This window comes from Heloderma suspectum, chromosome Z, assembly GCF_057233095.1.
Source record: "Heloderma suspectum isolate Gila_16-S chromosome Z, 16-S_ref, whole genome shotgun sequence".
NCBI lineage: Eukaryota > Metazoa > Chordata > Lepidosauria > Squamata > Helodermatidae > Heloderma > Heloderma suspectum.
The window spans coordinates 19,777,767-19,797,255 of record NC_139476.1 but is presented as its reverse complement, the minus strand read 5'-3'; the positions used below and the strand labels follow the sequence as shown (position 1 = coordinate 19,797,255).

The 19,489-nt window shown below is 64.3% G+C and overlaps 1 protein-coding gene across 8 annotated transcripts; it reads right to left on the bottom strand.

The window, feature by feature from the left end:
- Positions 1–134: 134 nt before the first annotated feature.
- On the bottom strand, positions 135–19,023 carry LOC146333868 (paired amphipathic helix protein Sin3b-like). Of its 8 annotated transcripts, none has more exons than XM_084826061.1 (19): positions 16,651–18,943; positions 16,242–16,395; positions 15,658–15,924; positions 14,995–15,138; positions 14,517–14,639; positions 13,678–13,767; positions 13,334–13,503; positions 10,730–10,937; positions 10,378–10,494; positions 9,783–10,021; positions 9,469–9,652; positions 7,735–8,494; positions 5,898–6,067; positions 5,369–5,542; positions 5,096–5,188; positions 4,909–5,003; positions 4,227–4,431; positions 3,873–4,150; positions 135–671 (listed from the first exon to the last, which is right to left on the bottom strand). In XM_084826061.1, the coding sequence occupies exons 1-18, from the start codon at positions 17,073–17,075 to the stop codon at positions 3,920–3,922; spliced, it is 3,849 nt and encodes a 1,282-aa protein (XP_084682187.1). In that variant the 5' UTR covers positions 17,076–18,943; the 3' UTR covers positions 135–671; positions 3,873–3,919. The 8 variants fall into 8 exon arrangements, with proteins under 8 accessions (XP_084682187.1, XP_084682190.1, XP_084682194.1 ...); XM_084826064.1 differs by having other exon boundaries at positions 13,334–13,452; XM_084826065.1 differs by lacking the exon at positions 135–671 and having other exon boundaries at positions 2,118–4,150; positions 16,651–16,757; positions 18,852–19,023.
- Between the last annotated feature and the right edge of the window lie 466 nt (positions 19,024–19,489).

Below are 19,489 nucleotides of genomic sequence, written 5' to 3'. Positions count from 1 at the left end.
GGGCCTCCAAGGCCATCCAGTCCAACCGCCTGCTCCATGCGGGAAGCCTGATTCCCAGGCAGTTCCCATCCAAGGACTAACCAGGGCTGGCCCTGCTTAGCTCCCGAGATCAGATAAGATCAGGTGCATCCAGCCCATACTGATTTATAGATTACAGAATCACAGGGTGGGAAGGAGCCTCCAAGGCCATCCAGTCCAACCCCCTGCTCCATGCAGGAAGCCCGATTCCCAAGCTGTCTCCCATCCAAGCACTAACCAGGCCTGACCCTGCTGAGCTCCTGAGATCAGGCCAGATCAGGCACATCCAGCCCTCACCGTCTCTCCTTAGTTCTCCCTCCCGCAAGCGCTGCAGAGACGCCCCTTGAAGAAGCGTCTCCGCAGCGAAACTTCAGCAAAGCTTCCGACAAAGTGCCCCGTGATCTCCTGATGAGCAAACGAGCTCAGAGTGGGCTGAATGAAACGACGATCCGGTGGATCCACAGTTGGCTACAGAACCAGACTCAAAGAGTGCTTATCAATGGGGTCGCCTCCAACTGGGGGGAGGTCACGAGGGGGCACCGCAGGGCTCAGTCCTGGGCCCAGTGCTCATAACATTTTTATTACTGACTTGGAGGAGGAGGTGCAGGGAATGCTGATCCGATCTGCAGATGACACAAAATTGGGCGGGAGAGCTGGAAGACAGAAACAAAATTCAAAGTGATCTGGATAGACTGGAGCTCTGGGCAGAAAACCACAGAATGACATTTAAGAGGGATTGATGCCAAGTTCTGCACCTCGGAAAAAGAAACCAAACGCACGGTTAAAGATGGGGGATACGTGGCTCAACAACACGACAAGCAAGAAGGATCTTGGCATTGTTGTCGAGCACAAGCTGAAGATGAGCCAACCATGTGATGTGGCTGCAAAAAAGGCAAATGCTCTTTGGGGCTGCATTCATAGAAGCGTCGCTTCCAAATCCCGGGAAGTACTAGTTCCCCTCTACTCAGCACTGGTTAGGCCTCATCTGGAGTACTGTGTCCAGTTCTGGGCACCACACTTGAAGGAGGATGCAGGCAAGCTGGAGAGGGTTCAGAGGAGGGCAACGAAGGTGATCAGGGGACTGGAAACACAGTCCTTTGAGGAGAGACTGAAGGAACTGGGCATGTTTAGCCTTGAGAAGACTGGGGGGAGATAGGGGACTGCTCTTCAAATCCTCGAAAGGTTGTCCCAGAGAGGAAGGCCAGGATCTCTTCTCGATCCTCCCAGAGTGCAGGACATGGAGTCATGGGCTTAAGTGACAGCATGCCGGATTGCGGCTGAACATCAGGAGAAACTTCCTGACTGTTAGAGCAAGACAACAACGGAACCGATGACCTAGGGAGGTGGTGGGCTCTCCCACATTGGAGGCGTTCAAGATGAGGCTGGACAGCCATCTGCTGGGGATGCTCTGACTTGGATTCCTGCATTGAGCAGGGGGTTGGACTGGATGGTCTCACAAGACCCTTCCAGCCCTACTGTTCCATGATTCTATGATAAGCGTGCCTCTTAGGGATTTCGGTGGCCACGTGCAGGTCGCATCACCTGCTCCCGCCTGGGATTTCTCAGCCTTCTGTCAGGCTCCGAAGGACGCCAACAGAGCCCAGTTTCCTGGACCGCTGACGCGGCTGGATCCCTGGGCTAGCCCACCCCAAGCCGTCAGGGCTTTGAAACCTCCCCCCAGCACTTTGAGCAGAAACGGGCTGGCGGCCGGTGCCGAGGCACTGGCCAAGGACATTCATATCGGCCCACTGCTGCTGTTCTGGACCAGCTGCTTCCGGACCGTTTCCAAGGCCGACGCCATGCGCGACGCATCGCAGCGATCCAGGCAAGACCAGCGATCTCTGAGCCGGGCGCCCCAACCCTTCGACCTGAGCATCGAGCAGGTTGCGCTCAGACCACACGCTCAGGCCCCACACCGGCCTTTCTGGCCTCAAGGCAAAGCTGGGGGGCCTTTGAGGGGACAACGGCACATTGGTTCTGGGCAAGCACATTGGGGGACAACACCCCACACACACACTACAAAGATGCTTTAAGCGGCAGTGTGGGGGGAAATCCCATGTCACTGATGGGGGGGCCGGGGGCACGCCGCCTGGCAGCCACTCGGGAATCAAGGCAGACGGGAGCCTCCGCACTTTAAAATTAATATTTTATTTTACTCGATGTGCAAATAAATACGTTTGGAACTACATTCGAAGAGGTGGCGAAGCAAAGGCGAGCGCCGAGGAAACGCCGGAAAAACAAGAGACCTTTCAGGAAAAGAGAAGACCCATCTTGCACCAATGGGCTGAGGGGGCCGGGAAAGCACTTCGCTGCCCCGTCCCACGAAAGCTTTCCCCCGGTTTTGCTTTGTGTTTGGGGAAGTCCCCGGTTCGGGGCCCGGCAGGGCCAGAAGAGCGACTGGGGAACCGTTCTGGCCAACCCTCGGCTAGATGGACCAGCGAGGGGGGCGGGGGGGGGCCTAAGTCAAGGCATCAGCTGCCGCGCGGCCCCGGTGACTCCGCGCAGCCCTCGCGAGCGCCGCCTTCGGGGGCGGTGGGAAGGCGGCTGGGGGGGCATGTGCGCCTCGCTCTGTCCGCTCGGAGTATAAATTAATCGACTTATAAAATGAAAAAGGACGCGCAGAGATGGCCTGAAGTACACTTTAAAAAGATTGGGGGGGGGTGGGAGGGGGCAGGAGTCCCAAATTTCACGATGCCCCCAAATCAAACACATTCAAGCTGCAAAGCTACTGTTTTGTCACCGCTTCTTACAGGTTTGGCACTGGTGACCCCCCTCCGTGCTCGGGGACGGCAGGAGTGGGCAGAGGTGGGATGTTTGGGGGGGGAGGCTCTCTGGAGGCGGCAAATGGGGCGGTGGGGGGCGAGATGGTGTGCCCTGGGGCTGCCGCCCCCCTGCATTCCTTGGCAGCGCGAGGAGGGGGCTGCGTGCCTCACCTTTCGCCCCTGCGAGGAAGCCCCCTGGCGACAAGGTGTTTCTCCCCAGGCCAAATGCTTGGGGAGGGGGGAGAGGGAGGGGGAGAGGGAGGGGGGAGCAGTCTCCTCCCATAAGGCTACCTTGCAAGCTGCTACTGCTGCTGAACAAGAAGCCCCCAAAGCCGCACAAGCACCCCCACCGGGAATCCCACCCTCTGCCCGGGGGCCTCTGGACGGATCGCTGGTCGGCTTTCTTTCGTACGCTGACATCCCCGGCCCCTCCCCTGCAAGCCAAGGTGGGATCTGTGGGGCCCCCAGGTGGCCCCTGCCCAAGTGCAGACCTGCCTCGTGTCAGCCTGCGAGGGGTCTCGGGGCCGCGGCCTCGGCAGGGCAGCACTCAGGCGGGGGCCTGCGGGGCCAGAACCCACTGGAGCGCTGCGGGGCGGGGGGAGACACCGTGGCTTCCCACTCTCCGTGCGCCAAATTCCGCGCCGGTCCCTGTGCCCCCCCATGGCCTCCGAGGGGAAAGGGCCCAGCTATCCACAACAGGGGAGCGGGGTGGGCCCCACTCGCCCGAGGGGTCTCTCCGGGCGGAAGGGCCATGGCAGAGCAGGGAGAGAAGCAGGACCGGCCTAACACCCTTGGCAGCCTCCTCTGTTGCGCACTCTGCGTTGGCTGCACGGCAACAGGAGATCAGGGGCTCTTGCTGCAGCCCCCCCCGGACAATAAAGTCACCCCACTGGGTCTTCTGGGCCTCCCCCAAAGTGGTCTTCCAGCCCCCCACCGCTGCTCCACCTCGGAGCCCAAGGCCGCTCTCCCCGTTCCGCTGTGCAGTCCGGCCTCTCCCAGCAAGCGCGTTTCTGCCGCATGGGGGGGGGGGGGGCACATGCAGTCACTGTCCCAACTCGGAACCCAAAGGAAAGACGCTGGCTGGATAAATACCGGTGGTGCAGGCGCTGGGCTCCCAGGGGCCGCGCGGGCCGCAGGGCTCAGGGGGAGGGGGGGCGGCGGCTGTACTGCACTCGGTAGCGGCTGACGGGCACACCGTGGACGCTGGCCGTCTCGCAGGTGGTCTTGCAGGGCACCAGGTCCTCGTCCTCGTCCCCCATCAGCCAGTCCTGCACCAGCTCGGCCGCCTCGCGGCTCACGTGTCGGCCGAGCCAGCGTCGGTGCCAGCCCTCGAAGCGCTGGTGGTGCCGCAGCAGGACTGTGGGCTGCGCCTGGGGGGGGGAGGAGGCAGGGTCAGCCTGGGAGCCCGCCGGCGGCTGGACCGGCCCCCCGCCGCCCGAGACGCACCTGCTGGGCCCGGGACAGGGCCCCCCGGCGGTACATGTAGTCCTCGGCATTGATGACAAACAGCATCTTATGCGTGCTGAGCTTGAAGCGGCAGTCCACGTTGCAGGCACTCTCCACGCCAATCAGCTGTTTCCAGGAGCTCCGCGCCTTGTCGCGCAGGGCCTGCACCTGCTGGCACTGCCAGCGCCGGAATTTCTTCAGGTTCCTGCGGCGGGCGAGCGGCCGGGAGGATTGGGCCAGGGCTCGGTGGGGGGCTGTGAGGCTCCCCCCCCCCCAGCCATGTCCCCCAAGCGGGAGCGGCGGCAGGCCGGGCCCACGTGCCCGGCCTGGTCTGCACCAATGGGCTGAGGGGGCCGGGAAAGCACTTCGCTGCCCCGTCCCCCGAAAGCTTTCCCCCGGTTTTGCTTTGTGTTTGGGGAAGTCCCCGGTTCGGGGCCCGGCAGGGCCAGAAGAGCGACTGGGGAACCGTTCTGGCCAACCCTCGGCTAGATGGACCAGCGAGGGGGGCGGGGGGGGGGCCTAAGTCAAGGCAGCTTCTAAGCGCCCCCCCAGGTACTCTCCTAAGGAGTCAGCAAGGGGAGCAGCTTTCTTGCTCTGAAGGACAGAACTGTGCCTGCTCAGGGCCGGAGGACATGGCAGGACGATGGGAGAAGGGAAGCCCCCCTGGGGAACAGCCACTCACCTCTGCAGAAAGACCGGTTTCAACAGGAAGCCCTCGTTCTGGCTGCTGGGGGGGCCCTCCACCCCCACGTACTGCTCCATGTAGTTAGCTAAGTGCTGGGGCAGGCGGACAAGAGAACCGGAGGTCACAGCGTCAGAGGCACAAACCCCTGCCCCCCCAGCCAGGAATGGGGGGAGAGGACACCCACCTGGACCTCCATGGGGTCTTCCATTTGGGTCTCTTCCGTGTCCAGGAGCTCGATAGTCATGATGACTTGGTCCTGCCGCTGTAGGAACATCACCTGCCGGGAGGGGGGGGGCATTCACACACGCGGGCGGGCAGGCAGGGCGAGCCCCCCACATGTCCCTGGCTCAAGGGGTAGCCGGAGCTAACTGAGCATGGCATTAGAGAGTCGGGGGGAACGACATGGTCACAATGCGGGGGGATGAGCCCGCGGGGGGGCGGGGGGCGTCTCCCACACCTTGAAGCAGTTCTCGTCAGCCATGCAGCGCTCGGCCTTCCACTGGTAGCTGGTCTCCTTGGCCGCCCGCACGCACTGCGAGGACAGGCTGCCCCCGGCCGCCCCCTGCTTCCGCTCGGCCAGGTGCAGCTCCACCACCTTCAAGCAGACGTCGTCGCTCACCAGGTGATGCAGCTGCAGTGGGAGAGAGGGAAGAGCGGGCCATGCGGATGGGCCGCGGGGGCCTGGGGCCGCGGGGGGGGGGCAGTTCTCCCCGCAACGGCATCCCGTCCCCCGCGGTCAGGCAAGGCATCCGGGGTGGCTCCACCTGGAACGGGCAGCTCAGGCCCACACCGGGCGGCCATCTGTCGGGGATGCTCTGACTTGGGTTCCTGCATCCTGAACCTGGCCTGGCCTCGCACGAGGGTCAGAGCCACGTGGGCCCCTTGGGAAGGCTGCCTCAGGCCGGGGCGCTCCTCCGTGGATGGCCTCCGCCCATTCCCACACCACAGCTGAGAGCCCCCCGGCGGGGAACCGGGGCTGCCATCACCTGCCGGACGATGTTCTGCACGAGCTTGTCCATGGTGAAGCCGACGTAGGCATGGATGGTGAACATCTCCCGCAGGGTGTCCTCGTACTGACCGGGGTCGATGTTGCCATCCAGGAGGCTCCTCACCAAGTCCAGGAATGCTGGGTAGTACTCCTCCAGCTCAACTTCGCCTGGGCAGGGACACAAGTGCGCCTCGTGGGAGTGGGGGGGCAGGCCCCCCCGCCGCATCTCTGTGGAGAGCGGTGGTGCTCCCAGATGGCCGTACGGCAGGGTCCCACAGTGGGGGCCCCCGCCAGGGGACCTGCGCAGAGGCAGCTTCCGGAGGGGCAGCCAGGCGGGTCTACTGCAGGACAAACGCCCGGAGCCTCGGGGCACCCCAAAGACCCAACGCTCTACCCCGGCCCTGTCCATCGAGCGAAAAGGTTTTCTGAGCCGCCTTGAAGGGCAGGATCCGTCGCCAGCTTTCGTGAACGGTCTGCCAGGGAAAACTTGTTCACGTTCCGGGTGTCACAAGTCCCTGTCTCGGGTTTGCCCGAAGGCGGATTTCGTCAGACGCGGAAATGTTTTTTTTCCCGGCCGGCCTATTGCCAAGCACCCAAAGGGTGCGCAAAGGGGGGCGGTTCCCATGAGGGGGCTGCCGTGGGGCGCGCACGCCCGTCTCCAGGGGAGCTCCCACCAGCAGAAGCGAGTGAACCTTGAAGGGGCCACACGGCTCTCGCTTTCGCCAGGGGCTGATGCGACGAGCTCCATCCGGAGGAGACTGGGCGTTTCAGGGACAGCCCCTTGGACCCTTTTCAAGCCAGTCAATGCCCCTCCCCACCAACGTGAGAGGACCAGAGCATGGCACCAACCCAGCCCCCCCCCCTCCGGAGTGGGCCGCTGGATGGGGGGGTGGCTGGCCAGCCCCCAGTCCCCTCCAGTGGCCAGAAGGAGGCACAACCACCAATCCGGGGTGCTTGGAGAGCCGAGTCCTTTCAAGTGGGGGGGGGGCGTGCCCATCCCAGCCACTTTTAGGGATATGGCTTCACTTCGTCCGTAATAATGATTTTGCCTTCAAGGGAGCCAGCAAAATCCAAAAATACGGACAGAGGCCACCTGTTTCACCCCGGTTTTCAATTTTGGATGCTAAAAAATCCATGCTCTGCTTTTCGTCTTGTATTTGTGGTTAGTGGTTCCTGTGAACCGCCCAGAGAGCTTCAGTAGAGAAATCCTGTGAATAATGATAGTCACAACTCCCACAATTCCCAGCCAGCATCGCTACTGGGGCTGATGGGGGTTGCAATCCAGCACCGCTGGGGGGCACCAGGGTGCAGAAGACTCTCACGGTGCCTAAATCCGGGACGGGGGAACAGCCGATTCCAGGCCCTGGATCCACCCGTCTCCTGGTCTTCTAGGCCACCGAGGTGCCCCAGAGGCCACCCCGGGCCATTTGCCACGAGGCGGAAACAGCATACGCAACTTTGCCTGGGCCAAGCCACAGACCCAGCAGGTAGACGCTGCAGGAGATCTGGAGACAGAGCAGCCAGGCCGAACCATCGAGGAGCCTGGTCTGCACGGCCCTGCCTGCCAGACGAGGGGAGGATACACCCTGCCACAGAGAGAGACAGAATGTGGGCCTCCTCGTCCTCAATATGGGCCGCAGCCGCAGGTTTTCCAAATGCAGGGAACCCGCCGATATTTCAGAAGAGCCCTTTTAGCCTCGAAGCTGCCGGAGTGGCATTCGACAATCTCCTTCGCTCGCACACACGCGCTTCATGCCCTGGCAGTGCGAGCGCTGACACGCCCACCCAGCCTGCCCTGCCCTCCTGCCTAGCCCCAGCTCCGGAGGACGCCTTACTTGGCTGCTTGAGGCGCAGCTCCATGGCTGGGTCGTTGGCCCGCTCCTTCCGCCCTTCACACAAGAGCTTCTCCCGCTCCTTCTCCGTCCGATACTCCAGCAGCTGCTTCTGGGCCTGGCGGTAAATCTTGAGCAGCCTGGAGCAGAGCGTCTGGTGGAGGCGGAGGAAGAAGTACCAGTTGTTGTTGGCGAAGAAGAGCGTGTAGACGTTGTCCAGGGAGGGGCGAGGCCCGGCGGGGGAGGGGCGAGGCCCGGGAGGGGAGGGCCACCCGCCCTCCACGCTCCCCTTCTCCTTGGCGGGGCTGGCCGGGGGCGCGGGGGGGTTCCTCTTGCGCAGCTCGTGGCCCTCCAAGGCCAGGGGCTTCTCCTCCGGGGGGCTGGCCGGCGGGCCAGGGGGGTTCCTCCTCCGCAGCTCATGTGCCTCCGCCGGGGCGGACCCCTTCTCCTCCAGGGGGCCGGGCGTGCTCCTCCTCCGCAGGTCACGGGCATCCGGCAGGCGGGTCTTGGGGGCCCCCTTCTCCTCGTTCGGCAGCTCCTCGGGGCCGGGGGGCGCAGGCAGCTGGGGGAGAAAGAGGTCGGGGACGAAGTGGTGGACGATCTGCCGGATGGCGGCCTGGTCCTCCTTCTGGATGGTGGGCTGCTGCTTCACGTAGCAGCTGAGGAGGGAAGCCGCGTCGTCCAGGATCTGCTTGTCCTCGTAGACAAAGATGAGGTGGGGCTCACTGGAGGCCCCCCGCCCTTCCGAGTGCTGCTCCTGGTGCTGGGAGACGACGAGAGAGAAGCAGGGTCAAGGGCCCGCGCCGGCGAGCAGCGCAGCCCGTCGGGGAAACGGCGATCCCCGGCGCTGGCGGATCCGAGGGCGGTGATGGCCACGCCTGGGACGTGATATTCTCGGGCGCGCCAACACCACGCCCCGAGCGCGGCGGAGTCGCATCAGCATCAGCTCCGCAGGCCATCGGGGAGGGACAAAGGGCGGAAGGGGCATTTCGTGAACCGGGCTGAGGGGGGCTCACGGCGGAACAGTGAAAAGCTGGGGAACGGCCGGACTTTCCACACAGGCCCCTGGGTGGGCGGCGCTGCGGCAGACAGCCACGGCACAAATGTGCCGCACTGGCCGAAATTCGGCCAAGGCCAAACGGCGGATCCTCATACAGCACGGCATGGCCCGATTCCACAGGCAAACCAGCCACGCTGGCCAAAGCCTTTCCCGAGATTATGGAGCAGAGGCGAACTGGGATTGGACGTCATGAAGAGCCAAGGAGATGACCTCCACAACGGCCCACAGATTCCCCCCGCGTTTCCGTCCAGAAAGGGGAGTGTGGGGGGGTAGCCGGGAGATCCGGGTTCGACTGGAACCCGACAGCACTGGGGTCAGGTTCCCCGCTCGGCCACAGAGGGGCCGCTCGGCCCCCGCTCGGCCGCGGAGGCTCACCGGGCGACTTTGGGCCAGTCGCAGACTCTCAGCCCAGCCTACCTCACAGGGCTGTTATGGTGTGGATAAAACGGAGGAGGAGGACCACGTACGCCGCCCAGGGCTCCTCGGGGGGGGAGGCGGGATGGAAATGCAGTGAATAAGTAAATAAATGTACGGACCTCCTGTCCATGACGGATGCTTTTGGGGGATTGTTAGTATGTGGGAAATGAATGTTTTAAAGAAGACATCTGGGGGGGAGAGGGAGAGAGCTGAGGGGACCTGACGCCGGCCTGCCCCCCGCCCCCTCCCGGAGCAGCCACCTCGTCGTAGACGCTCTCGATCTCGTTCAGCAGGCTCTTGGAGCGCAGAGCCTTGGTGTCGTTTTGCTTGAAGTTCACGGCCTGGTGGTCGAGCGACTTCAGGTAGGCCTTCTCGTACTGCTCCCGCCAGATCTTGTTGAAGCCCTGCTGGGCCTCCCGCCACTCCTCCTCCTTCGCTTTCAGCCTGCGCAAGAGGGGAGGGCGCTCAGAGGGCGGCGCAACATTTCCGGCAGGTGCCCCGGATCCGGAGCAGCGGCCAGCAGGGGGCAGGGCAGTGCCCGGAGGCGAGGGGGCGGCTCGGGGGGCCCAGTCACCTCTTCAGGACGATGGGGAGGGCGGCGAGGGGGTTCTTCTTGAGGCTCTCGATGATCTCCGGCGCCTTGTCGCCGTAGATCCGGTAGATGGCCCGGCGCTGGATGACCTCGGAGGTGCCGCCCAGGCAGTCATCCAGCCGGAACTTCTCCTGGTCCTCCGGTGACAGCCGGCTCAACTTCTTCTGCACGCTCTCCAGCACACGGATGGTGGCCAGGTTGGTCTCCAGGACGACGTCCAGCTGTGCCCAGCAAGCCGGGGAAGGCGGGAGGAAAGGGGGAAGGCGGGAGGAGACGGGGAGACCAGAAGGGGCCCCGTCACGCACGGGCACTTCTCGACCCTGGAGAGCCCGTCACTGCTGGATGGACCCGGAGGGGCCTGGCTCTGATGCCCCCACGTCCCTTGGGGCCCAAGGGTGGGCGCTGCAGATGAGGGGATGGGAGGGGATGGGAGGGGATGGGAGGGGAGGGGGCTGCTGTGCTCTACCCCTCCCTGGGAGGACGCGCTCCACCCTGGCCCGCCCGCAGCCTCTGCTCCCGGGAGATGCCCGGGGCCATGCACGAGAGCACAGCAGGCCCTCCCGAGAAGGAGACGCACCTCGAAGCGCTCGTCCTCACACCGGTGCAGCTGCTCCTCGTAGGGAGTCTTCTTCGAGCTGACGAAGGTCGAGTCTTCCGACCAGGAGGGGAAGGAGACCCAGGTGTCGTTCAGCACCTGCAGAGTGCAGCCCCCGCTCACCAAATGTGGCCCCCCGTGTTCCCCAGGCCCGCCCCCCGGCCACCAACCCTTGGGCACCTTCCCGGCTTCCACACAGTGTTTCCCCCCATTCTGAAACGTGAGGCGCCGCTCCGAAGGCCCGGGGCCCGACAGGAAGAGCACCAAGCTGAAGCAGGCCAGTCTGCCTTGGCCCCGCCCTCCCCCGAGGCGTGGCGGCGAGGCTCTGGCCCACCTCTTTGCAAATGGCCGTCCTGCCACTGCACTTAGGCTGCTGGTAGGTCTTGGGCAGGGCCCGGTAGCTGGAGCCGATGCGCTTGCAGGAGGCATAGTCGATCTCCCGGCACATCCCGTCCCCGGCACGGTCGCCCATCGGGGAGACGAAGGCCAGCTCCTTGACGCCCAGGAAGGACTTGAACTGGGCAAAGAGCTCCGGGAACTTCCTGTGGGAAAGAGCGGAGCAATGAATCCGCAGGCCTCTGCTGCACCGCTGCCCTCCCCGTGTGCCTGGAAGGCGCGCCGACTCCTCCGGAAGGTGCCCGAGCATTCCGGGCCGCGCCGGAGGCCCTGCTCCCGCCAGCCCGAGCCAGGGATGCGGTGAGGCCTTTCTCAGTGGTGGCCCCACGCCTTCAGAACGCCCTGCCCAGGGAGGGGTGCACAGCCCCATCGCTCCCGGCTCGCCCCCAGAATGGAGGGCCCACTTCTTCCAGCTGGCGTTGGCCGTCAGGGCGTGCTCAGCCGTACACGGCCTGCTGAGGCTTCTGTCCGACCATGAGGACAGCATGCCCTGAAAGGCCGGCTGAGCATATTCTGCCTGAATAAACCAAGACGACCGCTCTGTTTGGGGCGTTCTTTGGAACCCACCTGTCCGTTGAAAGAACAGCCCAAACCACATACGGGATCATGAAAACGTAACAAGGCAACAATAATAAACCATATTATGATTTATATAATAAACCATATTATGATTTATATAATAAATCATAAGTCATATGAAAATATTATAATATTTATAATAAATCAGTATTAGACTCGATGGCCTTGTAGGCCCCTTCCACCCCTACTATTCTACAATTCTATATGGGGGTCTAATGTCACCTAGCAGCACTGGGCCGGGGGGCCGGGGGGATCACATCTGCGCCACTCTTCTCCGACTCAGTTCACCGTGGCGAGGCCTGAACCGCAGTGTTGCGCTTCAGCCCTGCAGCCTTCAAATCTAGTGGGGAAAATCTCAACGCTTATGCTCACAGCGCTGGGGATCATTTCTAGGCCTGTCGGAACCGGGAAAGCCCCAGACGCCGGGGGGGCGAAGCGGCTCCGTGAAATCTGTTTCACGTTCCTCGCTACACCTCCCGTCTGCCTAGCAGCTGCGAGTTCCATGTCTCCCTTTGTGGACCACCTGGAGAGCTTTAGGTAGCGGTGGGAGGGCACGGTAACAAATAATTTTTATAATTTAGCAGAGGTTGAAGCAACAGACAACGCCCTCACTTTTCTCCATAACAGCCTTACAACGGCGTTCTCTCAAGCACGGTATGAGGGGTCCGAGAGCATCCTGCAGGTTTGCACAGCCCCTTTACACCCCAGATGCCGAAAACATCCCCCTGCCCCACCCGTTAGCATCTTATTTTTATTATTTATGGCATTCATATCCCACCCTTTTTCCTCGTGCAAGGAGCCCCAGGCAGCTTACATTATCCTCCTCCTCCTCCGTTTTATCCTCACAACAACAACCCTGTGAGGCAGGTTGGGCTGAGAGTCTGTGCCTGGCCCAAAGTCACCCAGGGAGCTTCCAGGGCTGAGTGGGGAGAACCTGGATCTCCCAGCTCCCAGTCAGTCACTCTCGCCACGACGCTACACTGACATCTTCCTCTGCATCCCGCCAACAGTTTCAATACATTTCATTTGTTGGTGGTTTCATAGAATCACAGACTAGCAGGGTTGGAAGGGGCCTTCAAGGCCATCCAGTCCAACCCCCTGCTCAATGCAGGAATCCAGGTCAGAGCATCCCTGGTTGGGCTCTGTCTGCTTTGGTCTTCCCAGCTGCACTGGTTTTGCTGCGAATGCGTTTGAATGCTTCGGTACTGCTGTTTCCGTGCGCTCACAAAATATTTTGCGATGTTTCCCTCTGTTGGAGGAGATGGTGAGGAAGGCCAGGATCTCTTCTCGATCCTCCCAGAGTGCAGGACATGGAATCATGGGCTCCAGTGACAGGAAGCCAGATTCCAGCTGGACATCAGGAAAAACGTCCTGACGGCTGGAGCAATACAATGGAACCACTTCCCTAGGGAGGTGGGGGGCTCTCCCACACTGGAGGCATTCAGGATGAGGCTGGACAGCCATCTGTCAGGGATGCTCTGACTTGGCGCCCTGCATTGCGCAGGGGGTTGGACTCGATGGTCTTACAGGCCCCTCCAACCCTACTTTTCTATGATTCTTACAGGCCCCTTCCAACCCTACTTTTTAGTAGGGATGCTCTGACTTGGTGTCCTGCATTGAGCAGGGGGTTGGACTCGATGGTCTTACAGGCCCCTCCAACCCTACTTTTCTATGATTCTTACAGGCCTCTTCCAACCCTACTTTTTAGTAGGGATGCTCCGACTTGGGGTCCTGCATTGAGCAGGGGGTTGGACTTAGCGATCTTATAGGCCCCTCCGACCCTACGACTGTATGATTCTAAGGTGAATAAACCGGGAGCCTCTGCTCCAATCTTGGGAGGCCTGGCTGATGTCACAACCCCGCGGTGGGGGAGGCCTCCCCTGGGCCCCCAGAAGACGCCCGGGCCGCCACCTCCAGAGGAAGCCCCTCTGTGCTCGCAGGCCACGCCCCATGCCCGTCTTACCCCAGGAAGGGAGTGACCAGCTGGAGGAGCTCTGAGCCTGAGACCAGCTCTTGGTTGAAGAGGGCGATGCAGCGGAGAAAGTTCTCGTACACCTCCTGGCTCCTGAGGACGCGGCGCACCTGCGAGACAGCCAGGGCGAGAGGGGCGTCCCAGCTCCGTCCGGCTCGGGCCTGCGGACGTGCCACAGCTGGCTGGCCGGGCACGGGGAGGGCAGCCCGAGCAGAGGACTGGGGAAGCTGGGCAAGGCTGCCCGAAGCTGGCCGGCCCTGCGTCCGGCGCACGGCTCCTGTGCCGGAGCTCAGCCCCACTTCCCACCCCACCGACCTCCCCACCAGGCAGCAGACCTTGTCGAAGAAGGAGAACTCGTGCAGGGTGCCGTATTTGCCCACCGTGGCCACCGAGAGGTCGCTGGTCCCTCGCAGCTTCATCTTCTTCTGCGGGCAGGAGGAAAGGCCCTTTTTTCAAAACCGGGACCGCACCGATGCCCACGAGAGCCAAGCTTTTCGGCATCGGAAGGTCCCTGAAGGACACCCTCGGCAAATGCGCCCAGCCATCTGGGAGGGCAACCGGGCTCCCTCCGCCTCCCGGCCACATCTCCGTAAACCAGCGCTGGGAGAGCGAACGGAGAGGGGCCTTTTCCGGTTCAACTCCTCCCAGCCCATTAGAACATTCCGCCTCTGTCTGTACACTTCACGTCCCCCAAAGCTGGGGCTAGCCAAAGCGGGATGGACTCAGTGCGGTCCCGGGGCGCTCTGGCACCTCCCCGAATTCCTCTCCACCGGAAGCAGGACAGCAGCACCTTAACAGAAAGACGGCCGGGGGGGTCACAGCCAACCCTTCCGTGGACTAGAGCCTCCCCCTCTGAAGGGGCTTCAAGCCCACGGAAGCTGCTGCCACGGTCCATGCTGGCCACCGTGCAAAGGCCCTCCAGGAGGCCACGCCAGCTTGGTGCCATGGTGGAGGCCGAGGAAAGCCTCACCAGCTCGACTGTGTCGTTCCTGAGATATTAGGCAGAAGCACACACCGCCCCAAAGCACACAAGATCCCCACATTTATTTATTTATCTGTTCTATTTATTTATTTCATTTCTATACCACCCAACGGCCGAAGCTCTCTGCAGGGGCCCCCAAACACCCTTCCGCCCCCCACCCTGCACCCACATCCCCGTCTTTGGTTCAGATACCTTGGCCGGGCCGGACACAGGGCGGAGCAAGAGCGGCCTGGACCGTTTCTTGCTGTGCTCGAGGGGCTTCTCGTGGTCTGTTTTGGGGAGGCTGCTTGCGTCGCACGGCCCGTTTCCGGTGAACTGCGGCAAAGGGAGGGGGTGCTCAGAGAGCGATGCCGGCGACGCCTGGCTGGCTGCCCCCCTGGCCTGCGACGAGGCTGCCCGCTCTCGTGCGCGGAAGGACGCCTCCCCAGGCAGGCGGGGCACTGCTCCCTGGGGAGGCCGGGGCGTTTCTGCACTGCTTCTCCGGCCCCGGAGCCAGCCGAGGCTTGGCCATGCCCCGGATGCACAGGAGCCCGAGCAGAACCTCCCAGGTCCTGGCTCGTTTTCCCGGGAGCAGGAAAACAAGCCGGCCTTCTCCCACACAGCCAAGGAATCCGCCCGCCGCTCCCGCCCTGCTCGGCGGCAAGCCGGCTGCGTCGCGGCGGAGACCTACCAAGGACCGCTTCGCCTCGGGAAGGAACTGCCCGAACTCCGAGAGCAGGTCCTCCTGGCCCCGGAAGAGACTGGCCACCTCGGTGAAGACCTCCTCCTCGGACATGCCTCGGAAGGGGCGCCCCTTGGCGCTCAGCTGCTCCTTCTGCAGGCGGGGAGAGGTCAGGCCCCAGGGAACGCCGGACACCGTGAGGCAGGCGCTGGGCACCTCGGCCCAGGGCCACACGCTGAAGTGGGGAGCGTGGCCCTCCAGGCGTCGGCGGACCGCAACTCCACCCGCCCTAGTCAGCACAGCCGTTGAGCAGGGGTGATGGGAGATGCAGTCCAGCCACATCCCGAAGGCCCCGGGGCCCCACCCCTGCTGCGGCTGGCTCTGGCCAAGTAGGAAAACGCGCCCCCCCCCCGGCCCCCTCCAGAGAGATCTGGAGGGGAATTATGGCCCGCTCCGGAGAGCACAACAGGGAACGCCTCCCAGAGCAGCAACTCCGCTCGGCGGAAGATTATACAGCCCGCTTCCCCGAGTCGCTTCCCGACCAGTGGCTACTAGTCCTCATGGCTGTCTCCTGCTTCCAGGATCGGGGGCAGCAGGCTGTGCAGAGCAGCTGCTGGGGAATACGAGCGGGGCATGGGGGGGCGCTCGGCAGCGACAGTGCCGCAGCCCTACCTGGTACGTGTGCAGGATCTCCAAGAAGGAGCGGTAGATCTCCGGGTGGTCGAGGAAGCGCGTCTTGATCTTGTTCACGTAGCTGATGGCGTTGTTGAACTCCACGGAGTCCGACTCCAGGGGCACCTGGGGCTTCTCCTCCCGGCAGGATGCAGCCAGCGGGGGCTGCGGCTGGCGGAGCTCCTCTGGGCCGTGGGCGCCCTCCGGGCAGCCGTGGGGCGGGAGGCCGCTGCCGGGGAGGGGGCTCTGCGCCAGCTCCAGGGACACCTGTGCGAGGACGCGGGGAGAGCCCGAGGCTGGGTCAGGCCCTGCCCGGCCCGCCCAGCCGTCTGTGCGTGCAGGGGCCGGCCCACAAGCAGGGCACCCCTCCGCCCGCGTCCCCGCAGGCTGGAGTCCAGAGGCCTGGAGGGGGCAGAGAGCCATCAGGCCCCTCTGCTGCTCCCGATTTGGCCCAGCCCCTTTGCAGCCAGCCGCACGGGGGGCCGTGGCGCGGATCCCCGCGTTCCGCGCTGGGTGACGGAGGCCTCCCCCGCCCCGCTCCGCCAGGCCCTGATTCGGGGGAAAGGCCGCCCGCCGCTGGGTACCTGGCCAGCCAGCGGCGCCGGCACGCTCAGCCGCCCGTTCTTGGGGACCTCGATGCGGTATCCCAGGGGCAGGAAGGCATTGAAGCCGACGATGAGGTCGGGGTGCTCGTGGAACAGGTGGGAGACGCGGCGGATCACCCCGGGGGTGTCGATGCTGCGGGCCAGGCGACAGCGTCACGGGGGAGCCGGCCCCGGTGGCAGCCAAACGGGGGCGGGGGACGGGGCAGCCCAGGAGCTCAGCCAGGCTGCCGGGAAGGCTGCCCTCGGGCCCGCCCGCCCCCCCGCAGGGGCCGGGCCGGAGCTCCCGCCGCCCCCAGCCGGCCGTGCTGCCGCCTGCGGAGAGGGCTCAGCTGGGGCGGCCGAGTTCGGCAAGCCCACCAGGGACAGCGCCCCCCTCGCCTCAGCTCACCTCTGGCTCTTGAACTCCTTCATGATCTCCAGGAAGCCATTGTAGGTTGCCGGGTCGCTGCCAAAGCGGATCTTCACCTGGTCCAGGTAAGAGAGGGCGTCTTCGACCTGCGGAGGGAGACCACGAGGAAGGGGGCTAAAGGGGGCCCTGCGCTGGGGCAGGCCCAGGCCAAGGGGCAGGCAGAGAGCCCCGGGGGCAGCAGGGCGAGAGATGCTGGGAGGTGTCCCCGCCCCTGTACGCGGGCGTTCTCCAGCCCCGGCTGCCACGTCGCAGGCTCTTCTGGGACCCTGACGTGCCCAGCATGTCCCCGAAGCTGGGCAGCATCGAGGACTTTCCAGCCGCCCTCGGGGCAGGCCAGGGGCTGCTTGCCGACCCCGAGGCTTTTCCCTTGCCACTGCCCTGCCCTTTTCCTGCATTTTCCCCATCTCCTCCCTTGTCGTTTTCTGTTCCGCAAACAGCCCACGAAGGGGGAAAAGACAGACAAGCTCTCTTCAGCCCCCTGCACCCCAGCAGAGCTTCTCCCAATTGTGATTGAAGAGCAGCGGGGGGGGGGGGAGCCTCACATGGCCAGAAGCAACAGAAAGCAATGCAGATTCCTGCACTGAGCAGGGGGTTGGACTAGATGGTCTTACAGGCCCCTTCCAACCCTACTTTTCTGTGATCCTGTAGGGATGCTCTGACTTGGAGTCCTGCAGTGAGCAGGGGGTTGGACTAGATGGTCTTGCAGGCCCCTTCCAACCCTGCTATTCTATGATTCTATAGGGATGCTCTGACTTGGAGTCCTGCATTGAGCAGGGGGTTGGACTAGATGGTCTTACAGGCAGGCCCCTTCCAACCCTGCTATTCTATGATTCGATGATTCTTTGCCAGCGCCTGAAAGGGCAACTGATACTGTGGGGCAGAACCTTTGCTAGGCACCCGCTGGGGGCCAATGGGGAAGCTTCCCCTCCGCCTTTCCCCGGCAAGCCAGCTGTTACAGGTGAGGGAGAGTTTGAAAGATGGGGCGCGCCTGTTGAGTGGCGCGCCGGGTGCTTGCGCTGGATTACTCCTGCTGGGGCAGTTCTGCGTGGATGGTGCCTGAAAAGGGTCCAGGGCTTGGACCGCATCTCTTCCGCCTACCCGGTTGGAATGGCCCAGTTCCCCGCCATGGCAGGGAATGGAGCTGACCACCAAACAAACGGGCAGCTACAATCGGGGCACTCAGGGCGGAGGGCACAGAGGCGCGGGCGGCCCCCCGCCCCTCTTTTCTGGGGCCACACACCCGGAGTCGCTCCTGTTGGCTCCTGCTGCCATCGCAAAGAACTGCTCCGGGTTCCGCACTGCACCGGGCCCCCTGAGGCCGAGTCAGGGCAGGCAGGGATTGCCCCGGGGGCAATCTGGGCCCCCCGGGCCACTCCGTGCTGCGGCACCTCCTGCTTTTTGCTCCTTCTTGCCGTCGTGTGCAACGTTGATCCTCCCCTGTTTGGGTCCTGGGAATATTTATGCGTTCAGCGCACTTGCGTTTCCACCCTGCCTCTTTACGTAGCCCTCCTCCTCTCCATTTCATCCTGGCAACAACAACCCTGCGAGGTCGGCTGGGCTGGGCTAAGAGTCCGTGGCTGGCCCACCGGCGCCCAGTGCGGCCGAGCGGGGCCTCAAACCCGGATCACCGTTTACTTACTCGGGCATCCTGATGCCTCCCGCTGGCCCCGGGCCACTGCCGGGCCAGGCTTGGACTGGGCAGCCTGCCCAAGGGAAGGCCCCTTCCAGGAGAGAGCGCCGCCCCGTGAGAACGCGACCCCCCCAAAAGCAAGCGCGGCACGACGCCCCGTGGCCCGCTTCAGGCGCGGCTGCCTCCGGCATCGCCACGATGATGCGCCGGGAGCCGGGACCAGGCTGAGCCGGGTCAGCAGGAAGATCAAAGGCCCCCCTCCCCCCTCCCCCTTTTGGAACTTTCTTCTGGCTTGAGAGCTGGGGAGGAAAACACGCCCTGAAATGGGGGGGTTAAAGGAGGGAAGGGGGGGCCTCTGAGGGGTGGGGGGCTTGGAGGGTCATGATGCGCATCCCTCTCTTCGAACCCCCTCCCACCCCCCGGATGCAAGAGGTCGCAAGGGAACTGGGGGGAGGGCCCCCAGCCTCCGCCTCCCCGGCCTGCCCCGCCAGGAAAGGGCAGGGGGGCCCCCAACGGCTCGGGGGGGCGGGCGGCCCGGCCCCGGACTTACGTGGACGGGGAGCTTCTCGGGGGCGGGGGGCGCCGCCCCCCCTGCGCCGGCGCCGCCCCCCGTCCGGCCGCCCCCCCTGGGCCCGCTGCTCCCCCGGCCGCCGCCGCCTCCCCCCGCCGCCATGTTGGGGCTCCGGCGGCGGCGGCTCCGGCTCCGCCCTCCCGTCACCGCGGGCGCGCGCGCGTCGCTCCTCCGGGCGGGGCGCGGGCCCGGCGCCAGCGGAGGGGCCGGAAGGCGCGGAAGGCCCAGCCGCGGGGGACGGGCGGAGGGGGAGGCTGCGTTGCTCTCCCCGCGGCGCGGCGGGGCGGGGCGCGCCCGGCTGGGGGCGCCGGGCCTTGTAGTCCGGCGCCCTGGCAAAGCCCGGGAGAGACGCGGCGCCAGCGCGTGCTGCGGCGCCCTCCGGTCTGGGGTGCTGGGTGCCGTGGACAGCCCCAGCCTTCGCGGGAAGCTGGGCTTGCCTCGGCGGGCCCACGCCCCGCACCCCTTGCGGGCGCCGTTGTTGGCAGCGCACTACCTCGCGGGGCCGTCGTGGGGGCGCATGCCCGCCCGCGCCGCGGGGAGCGCAACGCAGCACGCGCTGGCGCGGCGCGGCGCGGCAGCCTCCCTCTCCGCCTCGCCCCCTGCGGCACCTTGCCCCC

Excerpts from the sequence above, each read along its gene's own strand:
- LOC146333868 (XM_084826061.1), bottom strand. The coding sequence starts at position 17,075 with ATGGGGAAAATGCAGGAAAAGGGCAGGGCAGTGGCAAGGGAAAAGCCT. Across the intron at positions 15,925-16,241 it reads CGGCGCCGCTGGCTGGCCAG|GTGTCCCTGGAGCTGGCGCA; the intron begins GTACCCAGCGGC and ends GTCCTCGCACAG. Across the intron at positions 14,640-14,994 it reads CCGAGGCGAAGCGGTCCTTG|TTCACCGGAAACGGGCCGTG; the intron begins GTAGGTCTCCGC and ends CCTTTGCCGCAG.